The 18,553-nt window shown below is 43.2% G+C and overlaps 1 protein-coding gene and 1 long non-coding RNA gene across 2 annotated transcripts in view; one reads left to right on the forward strand and one right to left on the reverse strand.

Annotated features, from left to right (window-relative positions):
- The window catches only part of LOC132018443 (solute carrier family 22 member 2), a 30,404-nt gene extending 23,120 nt beyond the window's left edge, over positions 1-7,284 (reverse strand). The window contains exons 1-2 of the mRNA XM_059401382.1: positions 6,550-7,284; positions 4,854-4,957 (exon numbers count right to left, since the gene is read on the reverse strand). Of these exons, the coding sequence (XP_059257365.1) occupies positions 4,854-4,957; positions 6,550-6,960 (515 nt within the window). The 5' untranslated portion in view covers positions 6,961-7,284. The remainder of the gene's footprint in view (positions 1-4,853; positions 4,958-6,549) is intronic.
- A 1,384-nt stretch (positions 7,285-8,668) lies between these two features.
- The window catches only part of LOC132017521 (uncharacterized), a 14,281-nt gene continuing 4,396 nt past the window's right edge, over positions 8,669-18,553 (forward strand). Inside the window, exon 1 of the long non-coding RNA XR_009404307.1 lies at positions 8,669-8,807. This is a non-coding gene — a long non-coding RNA (uncharacterized LOC132017521). The remainder of the gene's footprint in view (positions 8,808-18,553) is intronic.

Below are 18,553 nucleotides of genomic sequence, written 5' to 3' on the forward strand. Positions count from 1 at the left end.
GAGAGTGTACCAGGACACAGAGAAGGGGAAAACTTAGAAATCTGGTTGAATCTTGGCTTTACTACTTACTATGACGTCGGCCGATTACTCAACATTTCATTTCCTCATCTGGTAAAGACCTATCTGACTTAGCTGACAAGAGGATTAAGTGAGATACTACTTGTAAAGAACTATACACTTGGTCTCCCCCATTTCCTGCCTTCTATCTGTAAAGTAGGGTCTCTGAAACTTGACTTGGGACAACTTGTTCATATCGTCATCATGTCCACCTTGTTTTGTTCCAATTCGTCTAATTGGCCATTAATGGATAGTTCAAAGATTCTTCATAGAAACCAGTGTTTTATTTAATCCTTGCTTATCTACTTCAAACTGAAGAGTTACGTTTTATGTCATTTGCTTTGCGCATTTGATGGTGGATGAACATTTTTTACTAGTTGCTCTGCTTGGAGGGAGCTTTGTTCTAGTGACCATTTCAATATTAACTGACTACGTGAATATAATCCACAACATCATTAACAATTATTTGGGATGTGAATGTTTTAAATCTGAAATTTAGAGATCACGTAGTCTCATGAGTAATTAATGTAAATTGATAAATTTTTAAGACCCTGTTTTGGCAATTCATTTCTTAATTTTCAGTTTATGGTTCCTTACTATAAACATCTGCTTCGTTGGCCTTTTTTCATTTTTTTTTTTTTTTAAGAGACAGAGAGAGAGAGAGCGAGCAAGCAGAGAGAGGAGCAGAGGGAGAGACACAAGCAGACTCTGCCCTGAGCATAGAGCCCAACGTGGGTCTCAATCTCACGACCCCGAGATCATGACCTGAGTTGAAACCAAGAGTTAGAGCTTAACTGATTGAGTCACCTAGGCACCCCTGCCTCCTTGGCCTTCAATTTAGACTTCCCAAGTCACATTTCAACAAAGTATTTTAGCCTTTCTTCTCATCTTCTCCCACCAGACCCCTTCCTTTTCCCTTTAGGAGTTTATAAACATTTGCTCAGGGGCTAGCTCTCTAGCTTCCAAAGTTGACTTGGGCATATGATACTAGTCATGCTCCTGTAGGTGAATAAAATCCTGTGGCTGATAAGAGAGTATATTTACCATCACAAACTTAGAGCATGGAAACCTTCAGAAAATCAAATCTATGATGAAAAATAACTTCAGTGGGGGACATGTTCCAAATAAGGACATAATGTTATTACAAAAATATGGAATGGCTGGAAGAAGATTTGGAGATCTGGGATTGCATTTTAAGACTTTTTCTCCCCACAGCAGAACCACATAAGTGATTAAATGAAAAACAAAGAGATAAAACAGGGGAGAGGGGTGGATTCCAGTACTGCTGGCTTCATAAGTCTATTAGCTACTTGCTACTCAGTGTGGCCCAGGACTTATCAGCATCACCAGGGAAAGGCTAAACACAGGCTTGGACTCATTCTAGACCCACTGGATTAGAATCTGATTTCTAACAAGATCTGAGTGGTTTATATGCACACTAAAATTGGGAGTAACCACTTTCATTTCACTGAATTTCCTCATTTGCAAATTAGGGATAAGAATATCATTTTTAAAAGGCTATTAGTGGTGCAAAAACAATGAATCTTAGAACACTGAAAAAAATAAAACTAAATTAAAGGTAAGTAAATAAATAAAAAATAAAAGGCTGTTAGGATCCTAAATGACATAGAACACATCAGGATGCCTAATACAGTGCCTGGCACATAGTCAGTGGTGGAGAGCTTATTTTGGAAGATTTCAGATAGTTAGGTAAGTTTGATGATGACCCTCTGGGACTCTGATTATGCTCTGATCTAGTTCCATCATGAAATATAGACAGAAGGTGCTGGCTCTTGATAGCTGATTACTAGGCTTTCAGAAAACTTGACAGCTAATTGTTAAACAGAATCATTGTTAAAAATTCTATCATGCACTTAAGTAAATTATGTTAAAAACATGTGTAATAAATATTCAAAAACATTGCTTCCTAATTATTTTACCATGTTTGAACATTATCTATGCTCATGAGATTATTTACCTCTGTCTGTTGTATTTGTACAGTGGAAATACTATAAAATGGTGCATATTTCTAGCCAAGCCTGTGTTCAGTGACCTCAATTTGGTAGCTAGAAATTACCATGGTGGGATTATATACACCATGGAAATCAGCAAGTGCTATACATCAGGGCTTTATCCCTCAGGAGGCCAGGCATTAAACTTTTACAGGTATGCCACTAAATACAGAACATATAATTACTGATCAGTGGAGTAACAAATCTGGAATTGTGAGAGATTACTTTTTTGTGTTAGGTGATACTACAAAAAATTCCTTAGGAAGTTTGAATGATGATATCAATGAGATATATTATAAAAGGCTTATTTTCAGATTCTCTACCACATTCCCATTCTTTCTTCCTTCAGTCTATTTACAAACTGACTTTCAGAAAGTTGACATGGTGTAAACCTCAGGATCCTTATTTACAACCTTTTCATAATATCCTTCTGGTTTTTCTCTTAAAGGTACCTTAATCACTGTTCATATGTTTTGAAAACATCATAAAAGACAATCTGTTTTGTTTAATATTAGTTTAATCTGTAGCATAAAATGAGCTTCCATGAGATTCTTGCACCCTTGTATAAAATCTGAATATTGGAGGGAGGTGGGGTTATGGACATTGGGAGGGTATGTGCTATGGTGAGTGCTGTGAAGTGTGTAAACCTGGCGATTCACAGACCTGTACCCCTGGGGCTAACAATACATTATATGTTAATAAAAAAATCTGAATATTGTCCAGAAATAGGCATTAAGTATGCAAAAGATAACTTGATCTTTCTTTTTCTCCCTCTGGCTGTTGTCTTGTTGCCCACTCTCACATGCATACCCGAGTAGAAGAGAAAAGAAGAGGCAACAACCACCCAAACTTCAGACAATTTAAGAAAAAGAAACGGAGTTTTGGATATTGTTTTTGGGGAAGGATAATGAGTCACCAGCTTTGCATAGGATATTTCAACAATAGGAACAAAGTAATGAGGTCATCCAAGAGGGTGGATAATTGACTGAGGTTTATAAAGCAAGAATGCACTGTCAGTGGGGAATTATAACCGGTCTCCTACTCCTTGAGTGGGATGAGAATAATTAACTCATTTATTTAACCAGCCATGAGGCTCAGTCACCTATTTGCTCACTTCCATCCTGGCAGCTAAGTGTTAGTATCTCCGCCTTGCAGGGAATGCGGGAGAGGAGAGGGGGTGAGGAGCCAACAGGCCAGACACTGCGGAGCAAGGCAGACTCTGGACTGCCCCTTGCCGGCAGCTCTCCTAACTTACAGAGTCATCTCCAAACCACAGACCTCACTTGTAGGGCAATAAAAATAAAAACCAATGACCTTCCCCTTTACCTCACAAGCCTCCCACACAAAGTCCCAGGAAGAACCCTTGAAGGAAGGCTAAGTAGACAGCTAAAGAAGTAAAGAAGTGTCATGTAGGACATGAAGGATGGAGCTGCCCTGAGGCCCAGTGGCCTCAACGGCCTCCTGCTGCCACAGAGGTGGTAGGTGGGTGGTGAGGTGAGCAGGTTGTGAAACTGCAGATGCTCCTGGGAGAGGATAGATTAAGCTATTGTTATTAACCTTTAACTCATTTGCAAGTTTTCCTCCAGCCTAAAAATACAGCGCAGTCAAAGAAAATATTCGATTTACATTTAATATAATGCTCATAGGTTTGGGTTTATTTGCACCACAGATATAGTTGGGGAGAGCAACAAGCATAAAGTGTATTTGCCTTTATTTCAGAATTAAATGTATATTTATATTTGTAATAAATGAAAATTTATCTTGTAACAAATATAAATTTATTAAACATATTAGACTATATATATTTATTCTATAGTTCTATATCACGAGCTCCTGGGTGACTGGTTATTAAAGAAAATGATACTGTCCAAACAGTTGAGCATGGTGCCTGGCACATGGACCACACCCAATAAATAGTATTATGAGTGCTAAAGTATCAACTACAAAGCAAATTTTTCTGTTCTTTTCCCTTTTCCTCAAAATATCTAATTGGCCATCAACCTGGTAAAGATACCTGTTATAAGGAACTTTCAGCACAGTTAATCTGGGATTCCAAAGTGATGAAAAAGTAAGACATAAAGGCACAAATGGATTCACATGACTCACTGAAAACTAGCTCCCTGAAGACACAGAACATCTAAGAGGACCATTTGCTGTATGTTCTACACAGGGAGGTCTTTTCTCATCTTTCTTCAGGGACACTGACGTTTTGGGTGTGGATATTTACATCTGTCACTGTAGATGAACCCAGTTTCCCTTTTACCAGATTGTGTCTGGGTTCCACACCTCTAATTACATCTGGAGCCTGGGCCCCAGTTCAGGACTCCTGCAATGCCAAGGGCCAGGCAGGGACACCCACAGGGAGAGGCTATACTGGCTCTGGGTATAGAAGCAGCAGGCAGTGGAGAGAGAGCTCAGGGACCCCACAGGCTCACAGATGGGGGTGATGATGATGAGGCCAATGAACTGGGAGTCACAAAAAGGATCGAGTCATCGATGACTTTCCCTTCTGACCTAGGACTCTGAATAACCCACAAGGAGAAACTGCTGCCTAAGATAGAAATGGTCCTCTATGGCCCCAGGAAATTAGAAAATATTCGCATCGGTTGTGCTGGTGGAAGCAGGAGAAGAAACTGCAAATTGTCAAGATGACTGACACGAGGCCAGGAAACTGCGGTCTTCGTGTTTGGGGAAAGGATACTATTCAAGCAGGGGCAGGTGAACCCCAGTGCTTTCCAGACCAGAGGACGACTCAAAATTCCACCACGTTCGCGGGGCACCTACCTGTCTGCGAGGTAGCCGATACCCACAGAACCGATAAAAAATCCTACATTCACAGCCGACTGAAGCAGGTCCAGCATCCAGGAATTGGCACACACTAGGTTAAACTGCAGAGGGGTGAGAGGTTTCCCGGGTCAGCAGAGAAAACAAAGTCCTGTTAGATACAACTCAGCCCCGAGAACTCACTGAATATTCCTGCTGCATGGCATGGCAGAAAGCCAAGAACTCGTCTCTTGCTTATATGAATTTTCCTCAGACGAATCTGAAGATTTGTCCCGTCATTTATCCAGCATTCCCTCTGGACGTGTGTCGTCAAGCCAAATTCTGTTGGCTAAATCAGCTGGAACCAGGTGAATACTCCACTTTCCCTTTCTTTTTAAAAAAGATTTTATTTATTTATTTGAGAGAGAGAGGCGGGGAAGGGGTAGAGGGACAAGCAGGATCCCCACTGAGCAGGGAGCCCCAAGCAAGCTCCCTCCCACGACCCTGGGCTTCTGACCTGAGCAGAAGGACCTGAGCAGAAGGCAGAGGCTTAGCCGACTGAGCCACCCAGGTGCCCCACACCTTCCCTTCCTAACCTGAATACCCAGAAGCAAATGGGTGTGTACAGAGGATATAGAGACTGCCCCGAGGAAGCTGGGCTTGTTCAGCTTCCCTTCACTGTCTCTTTAATGGCAGGGGAAGCAGAAGCGTCTTCTCAGGCTCTTACATTTGCTCTCATTTGGAACAAGAGGCAATGTTGAAGGAAGAACAGGTGCTGGGCCGGAAGTGGGGGGATCCGATTTCTAGAGCGAACTGCTAGCTCGCACTCTGTGGCCTTGGGCAGAATTTTTCTCTGTTCTGGGCCTCAGCTTCCTCATCTCTGCACGAAGGGATGAGATTAAGCCCTGCTGGATAGCCTCTTTAAATTATACGGTGTTGTATCTCTGACCCAGGCCTATGGTTTCATGTAACTGTTGGACCCCTGAAGAGAGGCCGCTCTGCCTAAAAGTCTGTTCAAACAGAACGTCTTCTCATTATCCAAGCGCTCCTTTTAAATTAAGCCAGGCAGCTGGCTTTCTCTGGATTTTTAGAATAATTGTACCCTCCCATTTTTGCTTTGTCTCCAATAAAAGCAGGCCTCCACTTTTTTGGCTGTTTTCTCTATATTTATTAAAATGAGGCTTCATAATGAGATGCTAATATCAACTGGAGTTTTTAATAAAGGAATTAGTGCCTTAGCAAAAGCTCCAGCCCTTGATGGTTTTATGCAAACGTTTTGAGCAAATCAAAGAGAGCAAAACAGCCATCAAGGGAAGAACATCTCCTGTCTCAGTGAGGCAACGTTCAGGTGAGTTCCATGAGTGCTCACCTGTCCATCTTTTGTACAGCTGCCAGAATGGAGGGCTTCCAGAAACAAAAGGGGAGGCTTGACAATTTTCCTTTCCCTGGAATTATTTCCAGGAATTCTGCTTGCTTTTGCTTGTTTCTTACCCCTGAAACTTGCATGCTCTGGAATCATTATTGTCAGAATTTGATGAAATTTAACTACCTCACCTATAGGCCAGGCAAATAAGAGGCTGCATGTTTTTGTTGGAAACTAGGATTTTATAAGATCCTCTGAGTCCAAAGAGCGTGTCCAGACATTGTAAGAACCAGGCCCTACCGGCCTCTTCCTTAAGAAAAGCTTTTTCCTAATGCAAAGCTTGCTCTCGCTTACCTCGGTCACGATGGACGAGCCGGGCGTGTCGTACACCCAGCCGTGCCGACAGGGCCCCAGCGGCAGGTGACTCCTATTGGCGGCCAGGCCGGCCAGCGGGTCCACGCAGCTGAGGCCGCTCCGGTTCCAGTCCACTTCATAGCCGTGGCACTGGTCGGGGAAGGTCTCACCAGCAGCCCCCGGGCCGGGCACCGTGTAGTTCAGCTCCTCCGCCAGGCTCCAGCCACATCGCCGGCTCAGCTCGGCCACCCCGGGGCTCAGGCAGCGGTGATCCGGGGTGAAAGCCAGGAAGACGATGCCCACGTAGATGGGGGTGAACGCTGCAGAGAGTAGAGCTAAGAGGAAAAATGTCTGTTTCTGGAAGAAGTTAAATTCCCCGATGTGCTCTAGAATGTCATCCACAGTTGGCATTATTACTGGAGACAGGAGAAGCCCTGACGCTTTTCCCTGGGCTGCTACGAGTGTCCTGACCCAGGCTGCGGCCAGCTCAGCACAAGAGTCAAATGGTGGGAGGGAGCTGACTTTAGAAAGTGCCCAGCCTTTGATCCAGACCTTTCCTTGCTCAGGCTAATTTCCAACCATGCCCTCCTCCGGGGGACGTGCGTCCTGCTGCTCTCCCGAAACGCCCCGAGCAAGCAAAAGGCCAGATGTTGTGTTCGTTGTAACATCACTCCCGGCAAATTTGTGTTACCTCATACCTGCACCACAAACAATCCCTCCTCTGTATCACTGGGGGAGAAATCAGAGAACGCTCACGTATCGCAGACCTGTTAATCTTTCCCTAGTCCACTCAGTGTCCAGGAAATTAATATATTCGTATCTCACCCACACAGCCAACCTTCTCTCTAAGGTGCTACAGAGAACGGACACGCATTTGCCTAGTGTAATGTGAATCATGGTCTTGGGTCAGAGCTCTCGTCTGCAAAGGGGTTTGCAAATTCTGCCCCGGGCCTCATTCTACAAACAACAGCGAGTACACTAGGGATCCCATGCTGTGGCTGCCTGTTTTGATTTTTTCCCCCCAGATTTTATAATTCTGCTTAGTTAAAGATTTTAAAGAATGCCGATCTGGCATTCTTGCTTTTCAACCCTTAGGTGTCCGTCCCCTGACCCACTGGTGAGGAAGGAAGAAAATGTTCACTGCGTGTGCAGGTCAAGTGCGAGAGCCAGCCAGAGTATCTTCATTCTTCTTTGGTCCTAGCTATTTCTACCTGTGGTTTAGAATGGGGTTGGGTGTATCCAAACACAAGACAAGCAGCCCGTCTTTCCTGGAGTGCAAAAGGATCCTTACTATAGAGGGAAGCTGCCCCATAGAGAAGGTGGCCTGTTAACAGATCTTCAATTTAAAATACCAGAAATTTAATCCAGTTTTCCTTCTTCCTTTTCTTCTGTTGAACAGTCAGTGGGTATGATAGCCTAGGTCTAAAATTAGTGGCTCCTCAGGATTCTCTTCCTTGCTGCAGCTTTGAAAGTCTTGGTTTTCTTGAAAAAGCAAGAAGCAGGAGCCTGTCGGGCCCCTGTCAACATCTGTTGCACCTTCATTGGCTCACAAGGGCGCTCAGCTGAGTGACATCAGGCCAGGAGGATCACTACCTCTGCTGGCCCCAGTTTGCCACTGGCTAGGTGAGTAGGTTAAGCTCTGTAGATCCAAGGGTTTGGGGGAGTATATTTCTGGCACAAAAGGTATAACGACAAAGCTCATCAGCAATTATACCCACTGACTATTCAGTTGAAAACAGAACAAAACTAACAAGAATGGATGACATTTCTGGTTGTATCGTGACTATCCAAGGCCAGGGGTAGGCTGCAGAGAATAGGAATCTCACCTTCGGGAGATTTCCAGACTTCTGGAAAGCTGTGGCTCATTCTGTGGCCATTGCAGGTGCCGGAAGCATTTATGCAAGATGAGGCTCGTGGCTTCATGTGGCCATGAATCTGAAGCGCTGGACGTTCCGGTCCATGCCCGAGGAACTCCCTAGATGCAGAGATAGTTTTCAAATAAAAATAAAAAATCGTTGATAGACTAAAGGGAAGATAACGAAATAGCACCAACCAGCAAAAAGATAAGACAATGTTAAACAGGAAAAGTACATGTTTAACTTTTGCTTCCAGGGAAAATGGAGTAGGTGCACTTTTCTTTATTCTTCCCACTGAGTACAACAAAAATCCCTGGATACTGTTCATGAACCAGTGATAAGAGATGCAACAGTAGAAAGAAGGCCAACTGGCTATGGACCTCCAGGCCCAAAGACTCGGTGGTGAGTTTCCTCCCTGGGTTTTCTTTCTGCTTCCCATAAACTGACTGGGTGCTGGAGCAGCTGGCAAGCCAGGAATACCAATGAGCATGAACATCAAGAGCCCCAGGTAAAGCCTGCTCTCTCTAGAGTCCCAGGAATAGGTTAGGGATTTTTTAAATGATCCCTGTGGGCACCTCGTCTCTCTTTTAAGTGTTTGGTCATTCTTTTGTTAACTTCAAATCATGTTTCTCTCCTAAATGTCTCTTAAAATCATCTTAAAGGAATGTCAGAACTCCATAAACACAATATTGCATGAAAAGTTGCTCTCTGCAACCCTGCAGTGTGATCTAGTCATCTGAACAAAGATGCTGAGCACCATGAACGTTAATCCCCCTAGCTAGGAAGAATCAGCAGGGACCAGTTACCACCTAGACCAACCTCTGTCAAATGTATGGATCCCTCAGTAAGATCTTCAACACACACAGCCATTTGAACTTGGAGGCTGCCAGCTTCATTGTCCCAACATTTTTAGCTAATGGGAAAGTTCCATTTTAGATAGCACTGTCTCTGTACAATCTCTACCTGTTGGACCTCGTTGTCCCCTCCAGGATGACCAGAACCAGGACCCCTTCCTCTTTGATGCCCATCACATGATAGAGGTCTGTACCATTGCAGTGGCTGACATGAAGAGATTGAGGTGGTCTGTGGTTTCTCCTAGGAGTCAAACATGGCCAGCTGTGGCTTTGGTCTTAGCACCACAATCTCCACCTCCAGCCTCTTCTCTGACCCCAGGGAACTGATGATGGAAACCAGAGGTGGACTTAATGAGCACCACTGCTCATGGCTGCAAGCATGGCAGGGAAGAGGGGGAAGAGGGAGCTCCGTCTCTGGAGCATGTGTCCTGCTCCACACTGTCTTTGAGGTGTTGTGTTCATGTGACTTCTCTCCTGTAATCTGAAGAACATCCCTGGGTGCTGATGTGAATGCTCCTTTTTCACAGTCAAGAACACTGGGGATCAGAGCAGAATAGGAACTTCCTCAGTGTCAGCTAGCCAGTTGAGGAGGAGTCAGACCCTGATGCTGGGGTGCTCCCTTCCTCTGCCTCCCCTCGTTCACCAGAAATGCTGATAGAGTAGAGTGAGCTCTTCAAAAGTGACCAAGGTCATGACACTTGACTCCAATCCCAGGAACCCAGAGGTGGTCCTGACTGCCACTTACTAGCACATTTTACAAATACTTGCATCCTGGATTTGACTCATTGACATGATCCATTTCAAGACACCAGGTCTTCATGCTGTGAGCAAGAGGGCACCAGGTGAGAGGCAAAAATGAGTGTAGTTTGCCAAGGAGAAAGGATATTGAAATTCACTATGAATTACTTAGAGTAAGCAATCAGGTAAGGAGAGGTAAAAGCTCATATCCCTTACAGCAGTTGTTTGCCTGCCATCAACAGTTTTCCATTGACTACAAACATAGGGGCAAAGCCCACAGCATGGCTGCTGTAACATCCACCATCCTTGGCAGGTGACAGACTAGACTCCTCAGCAAAGCCATAAACAGTTGAACAACTAGATGAGAGAAACTACAGAATGAGGGTATGGGGGTGGTGTAAGATAGAACTAACTCAGAGTTACAATTTGAATCTGGTCTCTTGTGCACTATCACTCCTATTTGTGGTGGGGGGAGGTGGGGAGTTGGTGCTATACTTACAAGTATGATAAGGGGCTAATCTGATCCTATGGGGACTGATCATCTAATCCACATAATCTGATGATTATTGTAATTAATACCATAAGTATTTCTCAATCTTTTATCAGGTTCCTTTGCATGTAAATAAATATTGTCCCCAGGCTGCTATCTTCTGGAGGAAGGCTGCTTGTGTCTACACTAACTTTCTCAACTCTCCCTACTAAAGGACAAGAACTGGTTCAGGTGTTCAGTTAAACTCTTACCCAGCAGCAAGCCAGGATCCTTGGAAGTTGACAGGGCAGAAGCTAGTGACCCATTAGCAAGGGAGAGGGGGTTTCTTTGGTCCCATGCTATGCAGGATGGCTTTGACACTAGATACAGTGAAAAAGCAGGATGTGGTTTTGGGTCACCTCTGCCCCTTGGATATGTTGGTGTCTACCTGAGACAGGGATGGCTAAAGAAATATGGTCTCACAGGGATGGGTGTTGTGTACTCTCTGTGGTTCATGGGGATAATGACAGGAGGCCAGGCGGGGCCAGGAGGGGCAAGTCCATGTAGCCTGGACTGTGGTCCAGCCTTGTCCTAGAGCATCCATGTCATCTGGGCAGTCTCCTAATTTGTAAACTAGTGACTGTACCCACATCAGAGAGCTGATGAGAAGGAACACACAGGGCTACTCAGCACAGTGGCTCACAATGGTCCAGAGTCACTTATGAGACCTCCCCCCAACCCCGTTCTACCCCCTTCTCCCTTCGTTCTCTCCTCCTTGTGCCCCACCCCATTTTGTACTTGCTGGGGTCTTCTGCAGTTCCCTGCTGCTCATCACTGCCAGCTGGTTAGGGATAGGCCCTGTGGCTAAGCATAGTGGCAAAAGATCTGCCTTGACCCAGAATATCCAGGTGAAAAGGACCTCAGAGGACATCAGAACAGCACTGTGCTTACATTCCTCAGAGACATCTGTTCCAAATAGTTCCACGCAAATGCTTCCTATGTCAGGTGAGCCTGGTCCATTATGGGATATTACAGATTGGTGGAAAGATCTTTCTCATATTGTATCAGAGCTTGTCTTCCAGAATCTTCCACACACATGGACATTTGCTCCCTTTTAAGGTCAGGTAAGTTAAGTTAAAACTCTCCAACACAGAACTTCAGAGATTTGAAGATGATTTTCTTTGACCTTGGCCTCTTCTGTCTTCTGGAGTAGGTCACCCCATTCCCACAGAGCAGGTGTTCAATTCTCCCCACCTACAGCCCTGAAGTGCACCATAGCTCCTTTCTTCCCTTAATGCTTTGCCTCTGGGACCCTGCACACAGCTCCATTGGTGGCCACTTACTGAGATCCACAGCCAGGTGGTTACTTTCCAAGCAGGGATGGGGCCGAGGCCAGCAGAGGAGGTCACTCCTCAACCAGCCCACTGTAGTGACTTTCCTGCTGAGGCTGGCTGTAGGAGGGCTGGTGGGAATTGCCTTTGGGCTTCCTTCATCAATGACGTCTTTCATTTTGTTTACCTTTATTGGTTCTCTTCCTTACAAAATGAGGACCTTGTGCTTATTTCTTTGAAGTACGGACGTCAGAGTCAGATGGGCATGAGGTCAGGAGACCTTGGCCAGGTGGGCGCCTTCCTCCTGTTGCACTGTCTCTCTCCTCGCGCATGCTCGGCGTCCATGCCCACGTTAGTAGCTGTGGGCGTCGTCACAAGAGGCCTAGACCCTGTGCTTCGAAATACAAGACACATGCTTGACACTGAACCGCAAAGGCAACAGGGAAGACTTAGCAGACTTAATTTGGAAAGCCACAGGGAAATTCTTTTTTTTTTTTTTTAATTAACATATAATGTATTATTCTCCCAAGGGGTACAGGTGTGTGAATCATCAGGCTTACACACTTCACAGCACTCACCATGGCCCTTACCCTCCCCACTGTCCAGCATCCAGCCAACTCATCCCTCCCCGCCCCCTACTCCAGCAACCCTCAGTTTGTTTCCTGAGATTAAGAGTCTCTTAGGGTTAAAACACCCAGACAGTTAAGTACTCAGTTTCCTTCTTCACAGACAACACTTGTCTTTAAAGAGTGTTTTGTTTCTTATGTAAAATTAAATGCAGAGTGTTGGTTTGGCCTTAGGCTCCTAAGTCAGGCTGAACAAGCAGCTTCACGCTTGGGACTTCAGGATTCAGAGCTCTTTGATCATCTGGCAGCTTAGGACCCTCACACAGTTTTGCTTGCCAAAGCAAACACCCGATTAATATCTAAATGCAATTAAAACTTTCATGGGTGTTTGACCCCTCCAAAATCCAGGAAAGAGTGAACTGGGCTGGACTGCTTTCTTCAAAGAGAGAGTGAATCCAGTTGAGATGTACATTTCCATAATTCTGAGGATAACAGCATTTGTAACCTCTCAGTTGCTTATGATGTGGGAATTTGGACACAGATATACGTGCCCTAGTCAAAGGGCATACCTAACACTAATTTCCATTAATCCCAAACTGAGTAAAACAGACAAACAAGCAGCACTTCTAAGACCCATCTTTTAATTCAGAGCAGACCCATAAGCTTTGACGCAGATACCTGAGGGCAAAGAAATCTGGTTAGAGAGGATGATATAATCAGTTAAGGTGAGGCTACTGGCGTAGGGTGGGCGCTTAAGCCAATATGACTGATGTTGTCCTGAGAAGAGGAATCCTAGGGAGAAGACCACCTGGAGACAGAGGCAGAGACTAGGTGCTGCTATTGCCAGCTGCCACCAGAAGCTAGAAATGGCAAGAAGAATTTTCTCTTAGAGACAGCATGGCCCTGCTGACACCTTGATTTCAGACTTCTCATCTTCAGGGCTTCAAGGAATACATTTTCGTTGTTTGAAGCCATCCAGTTTATGGCACTTTATTACATCAGCCCCAGCAAACTCATACAGCTAGCAAATGGGGGGAATGGCATCCATATGGCAGTTATTCTTGGTCTAGTTCATGTACACGAGGACCTGATGGGTTTCTCAGAAGTCTTCTGGACCCTCACACTTACACTATCTCTGTTTCCAGTGATGGAGCCCAAACTCTTCCCTCCTTGGCTTGCACCACTGCTCCCCTCTTGGTTAAAGAATGGAGAGAGACAAGTGGTACCCAGTGGCCCTAGATTGACACAGTTGACATATACGTCAGGGAACTTCCTGGGTTACGCCCTCCATTGTCCTCCAGCACCCTGCAGGCCTGCTTTGCCCCACTGTCCTCAGTCTTTCTCCTTCACTGTCTTCCACCTGACCCTCACCCATACCCAGAGAGTGAAAATGCCCTCCTTCTTCCATTGTACCCAAGTGAGTCCTGATGATAAGTTTGGATTTTGTTTTAAGGAAAGGACTTCCAATGTAGAGTGGAGTGTGGACCATTCTGACATGTCTACTCCATACTCATTGAAGTATCTATTCTCATAGCATTAGGTTATGAGTAAGAAAGCACAATAATATTTGGGAGAGGCAACATGTCTTATTAGAAAGTGTAGAATGAAACCACAAAAGACTTGAGAATAAGAAAAAGAAAAGCCATAGGATCCATTGACATTTCTAGAAGAACTTACATAATTTGTGTGTGTGTGTGTGTGTGTGTGTGTTTAAGATTATATTTATTTATTTCAGGTGCAGGGGAACATGGAGGGAAAGTGAGAGGAAGAATCAGATTCCCCACTGATCAGAGAGCTCAATCCCAGGACCCTGAGATAATGACCTGAGCCGAAGGCAGACACTTAACCAACTGAACCACCCAGGTGCCCCAAGAACTTACATAATTTGGTGTCAGCACTGGGAAGTTAGTCATACTCATTTTCATCTTCCCTGAAATATTCATCGAACTATTTCATAATGGTAGTTTTTTGAAAGCAGAAAAGGTTTTATCAAAGCACTTTTACTCTCCAGTATTTCCCAAGGTTTAGTCACAACGTTTAAAACACTTTTCTGTGTATTTTTCACTCTGCTATTCGGTATTCTTGCTAATTTTGCAAACTTGAATTCACAGAAGTCTCCAACATAAAAAAATTCTCCCAATTCATAGATCTAATATGGTGACTTTATTGTAAAATTAGTGAGAGAAATTTTGCAAAATATATTGTCTTTACTTGAGGTCCTGTAGCTAACCCAAGGGTCATACAGTAAGGGTTCAGTAAGTGTTTTTTGAGTGACTAACTGAATAAAATCCCAAAGTCCGGAGAGCTTGAACACAACGTCACCAGTTGGACAGCCTGTACTAAACATGGGACTTTAACTTCATTTATTTATTTGTGAGAGAGACCTGAGAGAGAGAAAGTAACATGTCTATTTAAACCATTGTTATTTTTGATCCATATTATCTTGCCACTTATCACTTAGGAAATTCCAAATGTCTCAGTTACTCATTTATCACGTCAATACTAATTCAGCAGCTCATAGTCTGAATGGCCATTTGAGAAAAAATTTAAATTGGGTATCAGAGTAATTCATTATAAAGTTTGGGCGATAGGATCAAATTCCACAGGGTTTTTGAAGTGATGGAAACGATTTGCTGATGTCCAAATTAGGGTTATGAAGTCAGTACCCAACGTTGGAGCCAAAAGGAGCCCAGTGAGCATTGTGTGGTACGAAGGTATATGTACTGGACAAGAAAAGAATTTGCCCTTTGTCCCAGATAGGCTATAACTCACCCAGTTATTTAATGGGTCTCAATTTCCTCATCCATAAATAGAAGAGAATGAACCAAATCTCTAGGAATCTTATAAATGCTATAATTTAAGGACTTTGTGATTTGCTAGTGGTAAATCCAATCTTTTATGTTGCACACAGATGAAGAGCCTTATAATGCTTACTTTGCTATAGACCTACCGGCACGGCATAAGTATATCTCAATACTTCCCTCTTTCTCTCAAACTTTCACTTTAACATAGGGAGAACCAAGTTGCTTTGGGCAAGGTGTATGGGTCAACAGCTACTCACATCCTCTTCATTTCCTTGGATTATCACTCTCACTAATTAGGAGAAAAAAAATATCAAGCATATCACCGATATAATTCCTTCCTCCAGAAACTCTTCACTTTTTTTTTTTTTTTTTTTTTTTTTTTTTAAAGAAAGACAAATTCAAGTAGAAACGTAGGAAAAATCTGTGGACTTCCAGTTGCAGCAAGAGAGGATGGAAAGTGATTGAAGTGTTTTGTTTGTATTTGAGATTCCCTCAAGACCAGATCTCAGAGTTTAGATTTCTTTGATTCAGGAATAGAAAGAACAGAGAGCCTAAGGCCATAGTTTTCATAGGATTGGAAGAAAATTAGGGGATCAGCAAGCCAAATCCATTTACCCAGAGCAAGCAAGAAAGGAACACGATGTGAAGTGTGTAATGGAAATTTTTAAAAAAATTTAATTTTACCTCTTTTCTTCATATTAATGGGTAATTAGTTCTTTTAAGAATTAATTTGTTCTAAAAGCTAAAATCAGTAAGTGTGAAAATGAACAAAAACCACCCAAATGAGAAGAAGCAAAGGTTACTGATTCAGCGCTTGCTTGTAGCAAGGGAGTCAGCCACCATCACTTGTGATTTGGTTCAAAGGCAGGAGAGTGGGTTTTTCATAGATGGCTTTGATGGTATTGAGGTATGTGCCCTCTATCCCTACACTTTGAAGAGTTTTGATCAGGAAGGGATGTTGTACTTTGTCAAATGCTTTTTCAGCATCTATTGAGAGTATCATATGGTTCTTGTTCTTACTTTTATTGATGTGTTGTATCACATTGACTGATTTGCGGATGTTGAACCAACCTTGCAGCCCTGGAATAAATCCCACTTGGTCGTGGTGAATAATCTTTTTAATGTACTGTTGAATCCTATTGGCTAGTATTTTGTTGAGTATTTTCGCATCTGTGTTCATCAAGGATATCGGTCTATAGCTCTCTTTTTTGGTGGGATCCTTGTCTGGTTTTGGGATCAAGGTGATGCTGGCCTCATAAAATGAGTTTGGAAGTTTTCCTTCCATTTCTATTTTTTGGAACAGTTTCAGGAGAATAGGAATTAGTTCTTCTTTAAATGTTTGGTAGAATTCCCCTGGGAAGCCGTCTGGCCCTGGGCTTTTGTTTGTTTGGAGATTTTTAATGACTGTTTCAATCTCCTTACTGGTTATGGGTCTGTTCAGGCTTTCTATTTCTTCCTGGTTCAGTTGTGGTAGTTTATATGTTTCTAGGAATGCATCCATTTCTTCCAGATTGTCAAATTTATTGCCGTAGAGTTGCTCATAGTATGTTCTTATAATAGTTTGTATTTCTTTGGTGTTAGTTGTGATCTCTCCTCTTTCATTCATGATTTTATTTATTTGGGTCCTTTCTCTTTTCTTTTTGATAAGTCGGGCCAGGGGTTTATCAATTTTATTAATTCTTTCAAAGAACCAGCTCCTAGTTTCGTTGATTTGTTCTATTGTTTTTTTGGTTTCTATTTCATTGATTTCTGCTCTGATCTTTATGATTTCTCTTCTCCTGCTGGGCTTAGGGTTTCTTTCTTGTTCTTTCTCCAGCTCCTTTAGGTGTAGGGTTAGGTTGTGTACCTGAGACCTTTCTTGTTTCTTGAGAAAGGCTTGTACCGCTATATATTTTCCTCTCAGGACTGCCTTTGTTGTGTCCCACAGATTTTGAACCGTTGTGTTTTCATTATCATTTGTTTCCATGATTTTTTTCAATTCTTCTTTAATTTCCCGGTTGACCCATTCATTCTTTAGAAGGATACTGTTTAGTCTCCATGTATTTGGGTTCTTTCCAAACTTCCTTTTGTGGTTGAGTTCTAGCTTTAGAGCATTGTGGTCTGAAAATATGCAGGGAATGATCCCAATCTTTTGATACCGGTTGAGTCCTGATTTAGGACCGAGGATGTGATCTATTCTGGAGAATGTTCCATGTGCACTAGAGAAGAATGTGTATTCTGTTGCTTTGGGATGAAATATTCTGAATATATCTGTGATGTCCATCTGGTCCAGTGTGTCATTTAAGGCCTTTATATCCTACAGCCACATGCAGAAAAATGAAATTGGACCATTTCCTTACACCACACACGAAAATAGACTCAAAATGGATGAAGGACCTCAATGTACGAAAGGAATCCATCAAAATCCTTGAGGAGAACACGGGCAGCAACCTCTTCGACCTCTGCCGCAGCAACATCTTCCTAGGAACAACGCAAAAGGCAAGGGAAGCAAGGACAAAAATGAACTATTGGGATTTCATCAAGATCAAAAGCTTTTGCACAGCAAAGGAAACAGTTAACAAAATCAAAAGACAACTGACAGAATGGGAGAAGATATTTGCAAACGACATATCAGATAAAGGACTAGTGTCCAGAATCTATAAAGAACTTAGCAAACTCAACACCCAAAGAACAAATAATCCAATCAAGAAATGGGCAGAAGACATGAACAGACATTTCTGCAAAGAAGACATCCAGATGGCCAACAGACACATGAAAAAGTGCTCCATATCACTCGGCATCAGGGAAATACAAATCAAAACCACAATGAGATATCACCTCACACCAGTCAGAATGGCTAAAATCAACAAGTCAGGAAATGACAGATGCTGGCGAGGATGCGGAGAAAGGGGAACCCTCCTACACTGTTGGTGGGAATGCAAGCTGGTGCAGCCACTCTGGAAAACAGCATGGAGGTTCCTCAAAATGTTGAAAATAGAACTGCCCTATGACCCAGCAATTGCACTATTGGGTATTTACCCTAAAGATACAAATGTAGTGATCCAAAGGGACACATGCACCCGAATGTTTATAGCAGCAATGTCCACAATAGCCAAACTATGGAAAGAACCTAGATGTCCATCAACAGATGAATGGATCAAGAAGATGTGGTATATATACACAATGGAATACTATGCAGCCATCAAAAGAAATGAAATCTTGCCATTTGCAACAACATGGATGGAACTAGAGCGTATCATGCTTAGCGAAATAAGTCAAGCAGAGAAAGACAACTATCATATGATCTCCCTGATATGAGGAAGTGGTGATGCAACATGGAGGCTTAAGTGGGTAGAAGAATAAATGAAACAAGATGGGATTGGGAGGGAGACAAACCATAAGTGACT

Source organism: Mustela nigripes, chromosome 5 (assembly GCF_022355385.1).
Source record: "Mustela nigripes isolate SB6536 chromosome 5, MUSNIG.SB6536, whole genome shotgun sequence".
NCBI classification, from domain to species: Eukaryota; Metazoa; Chordata; class Mammalia; order Carnivora; family Mustelidae; genus Mustela; species Mustela nigripes.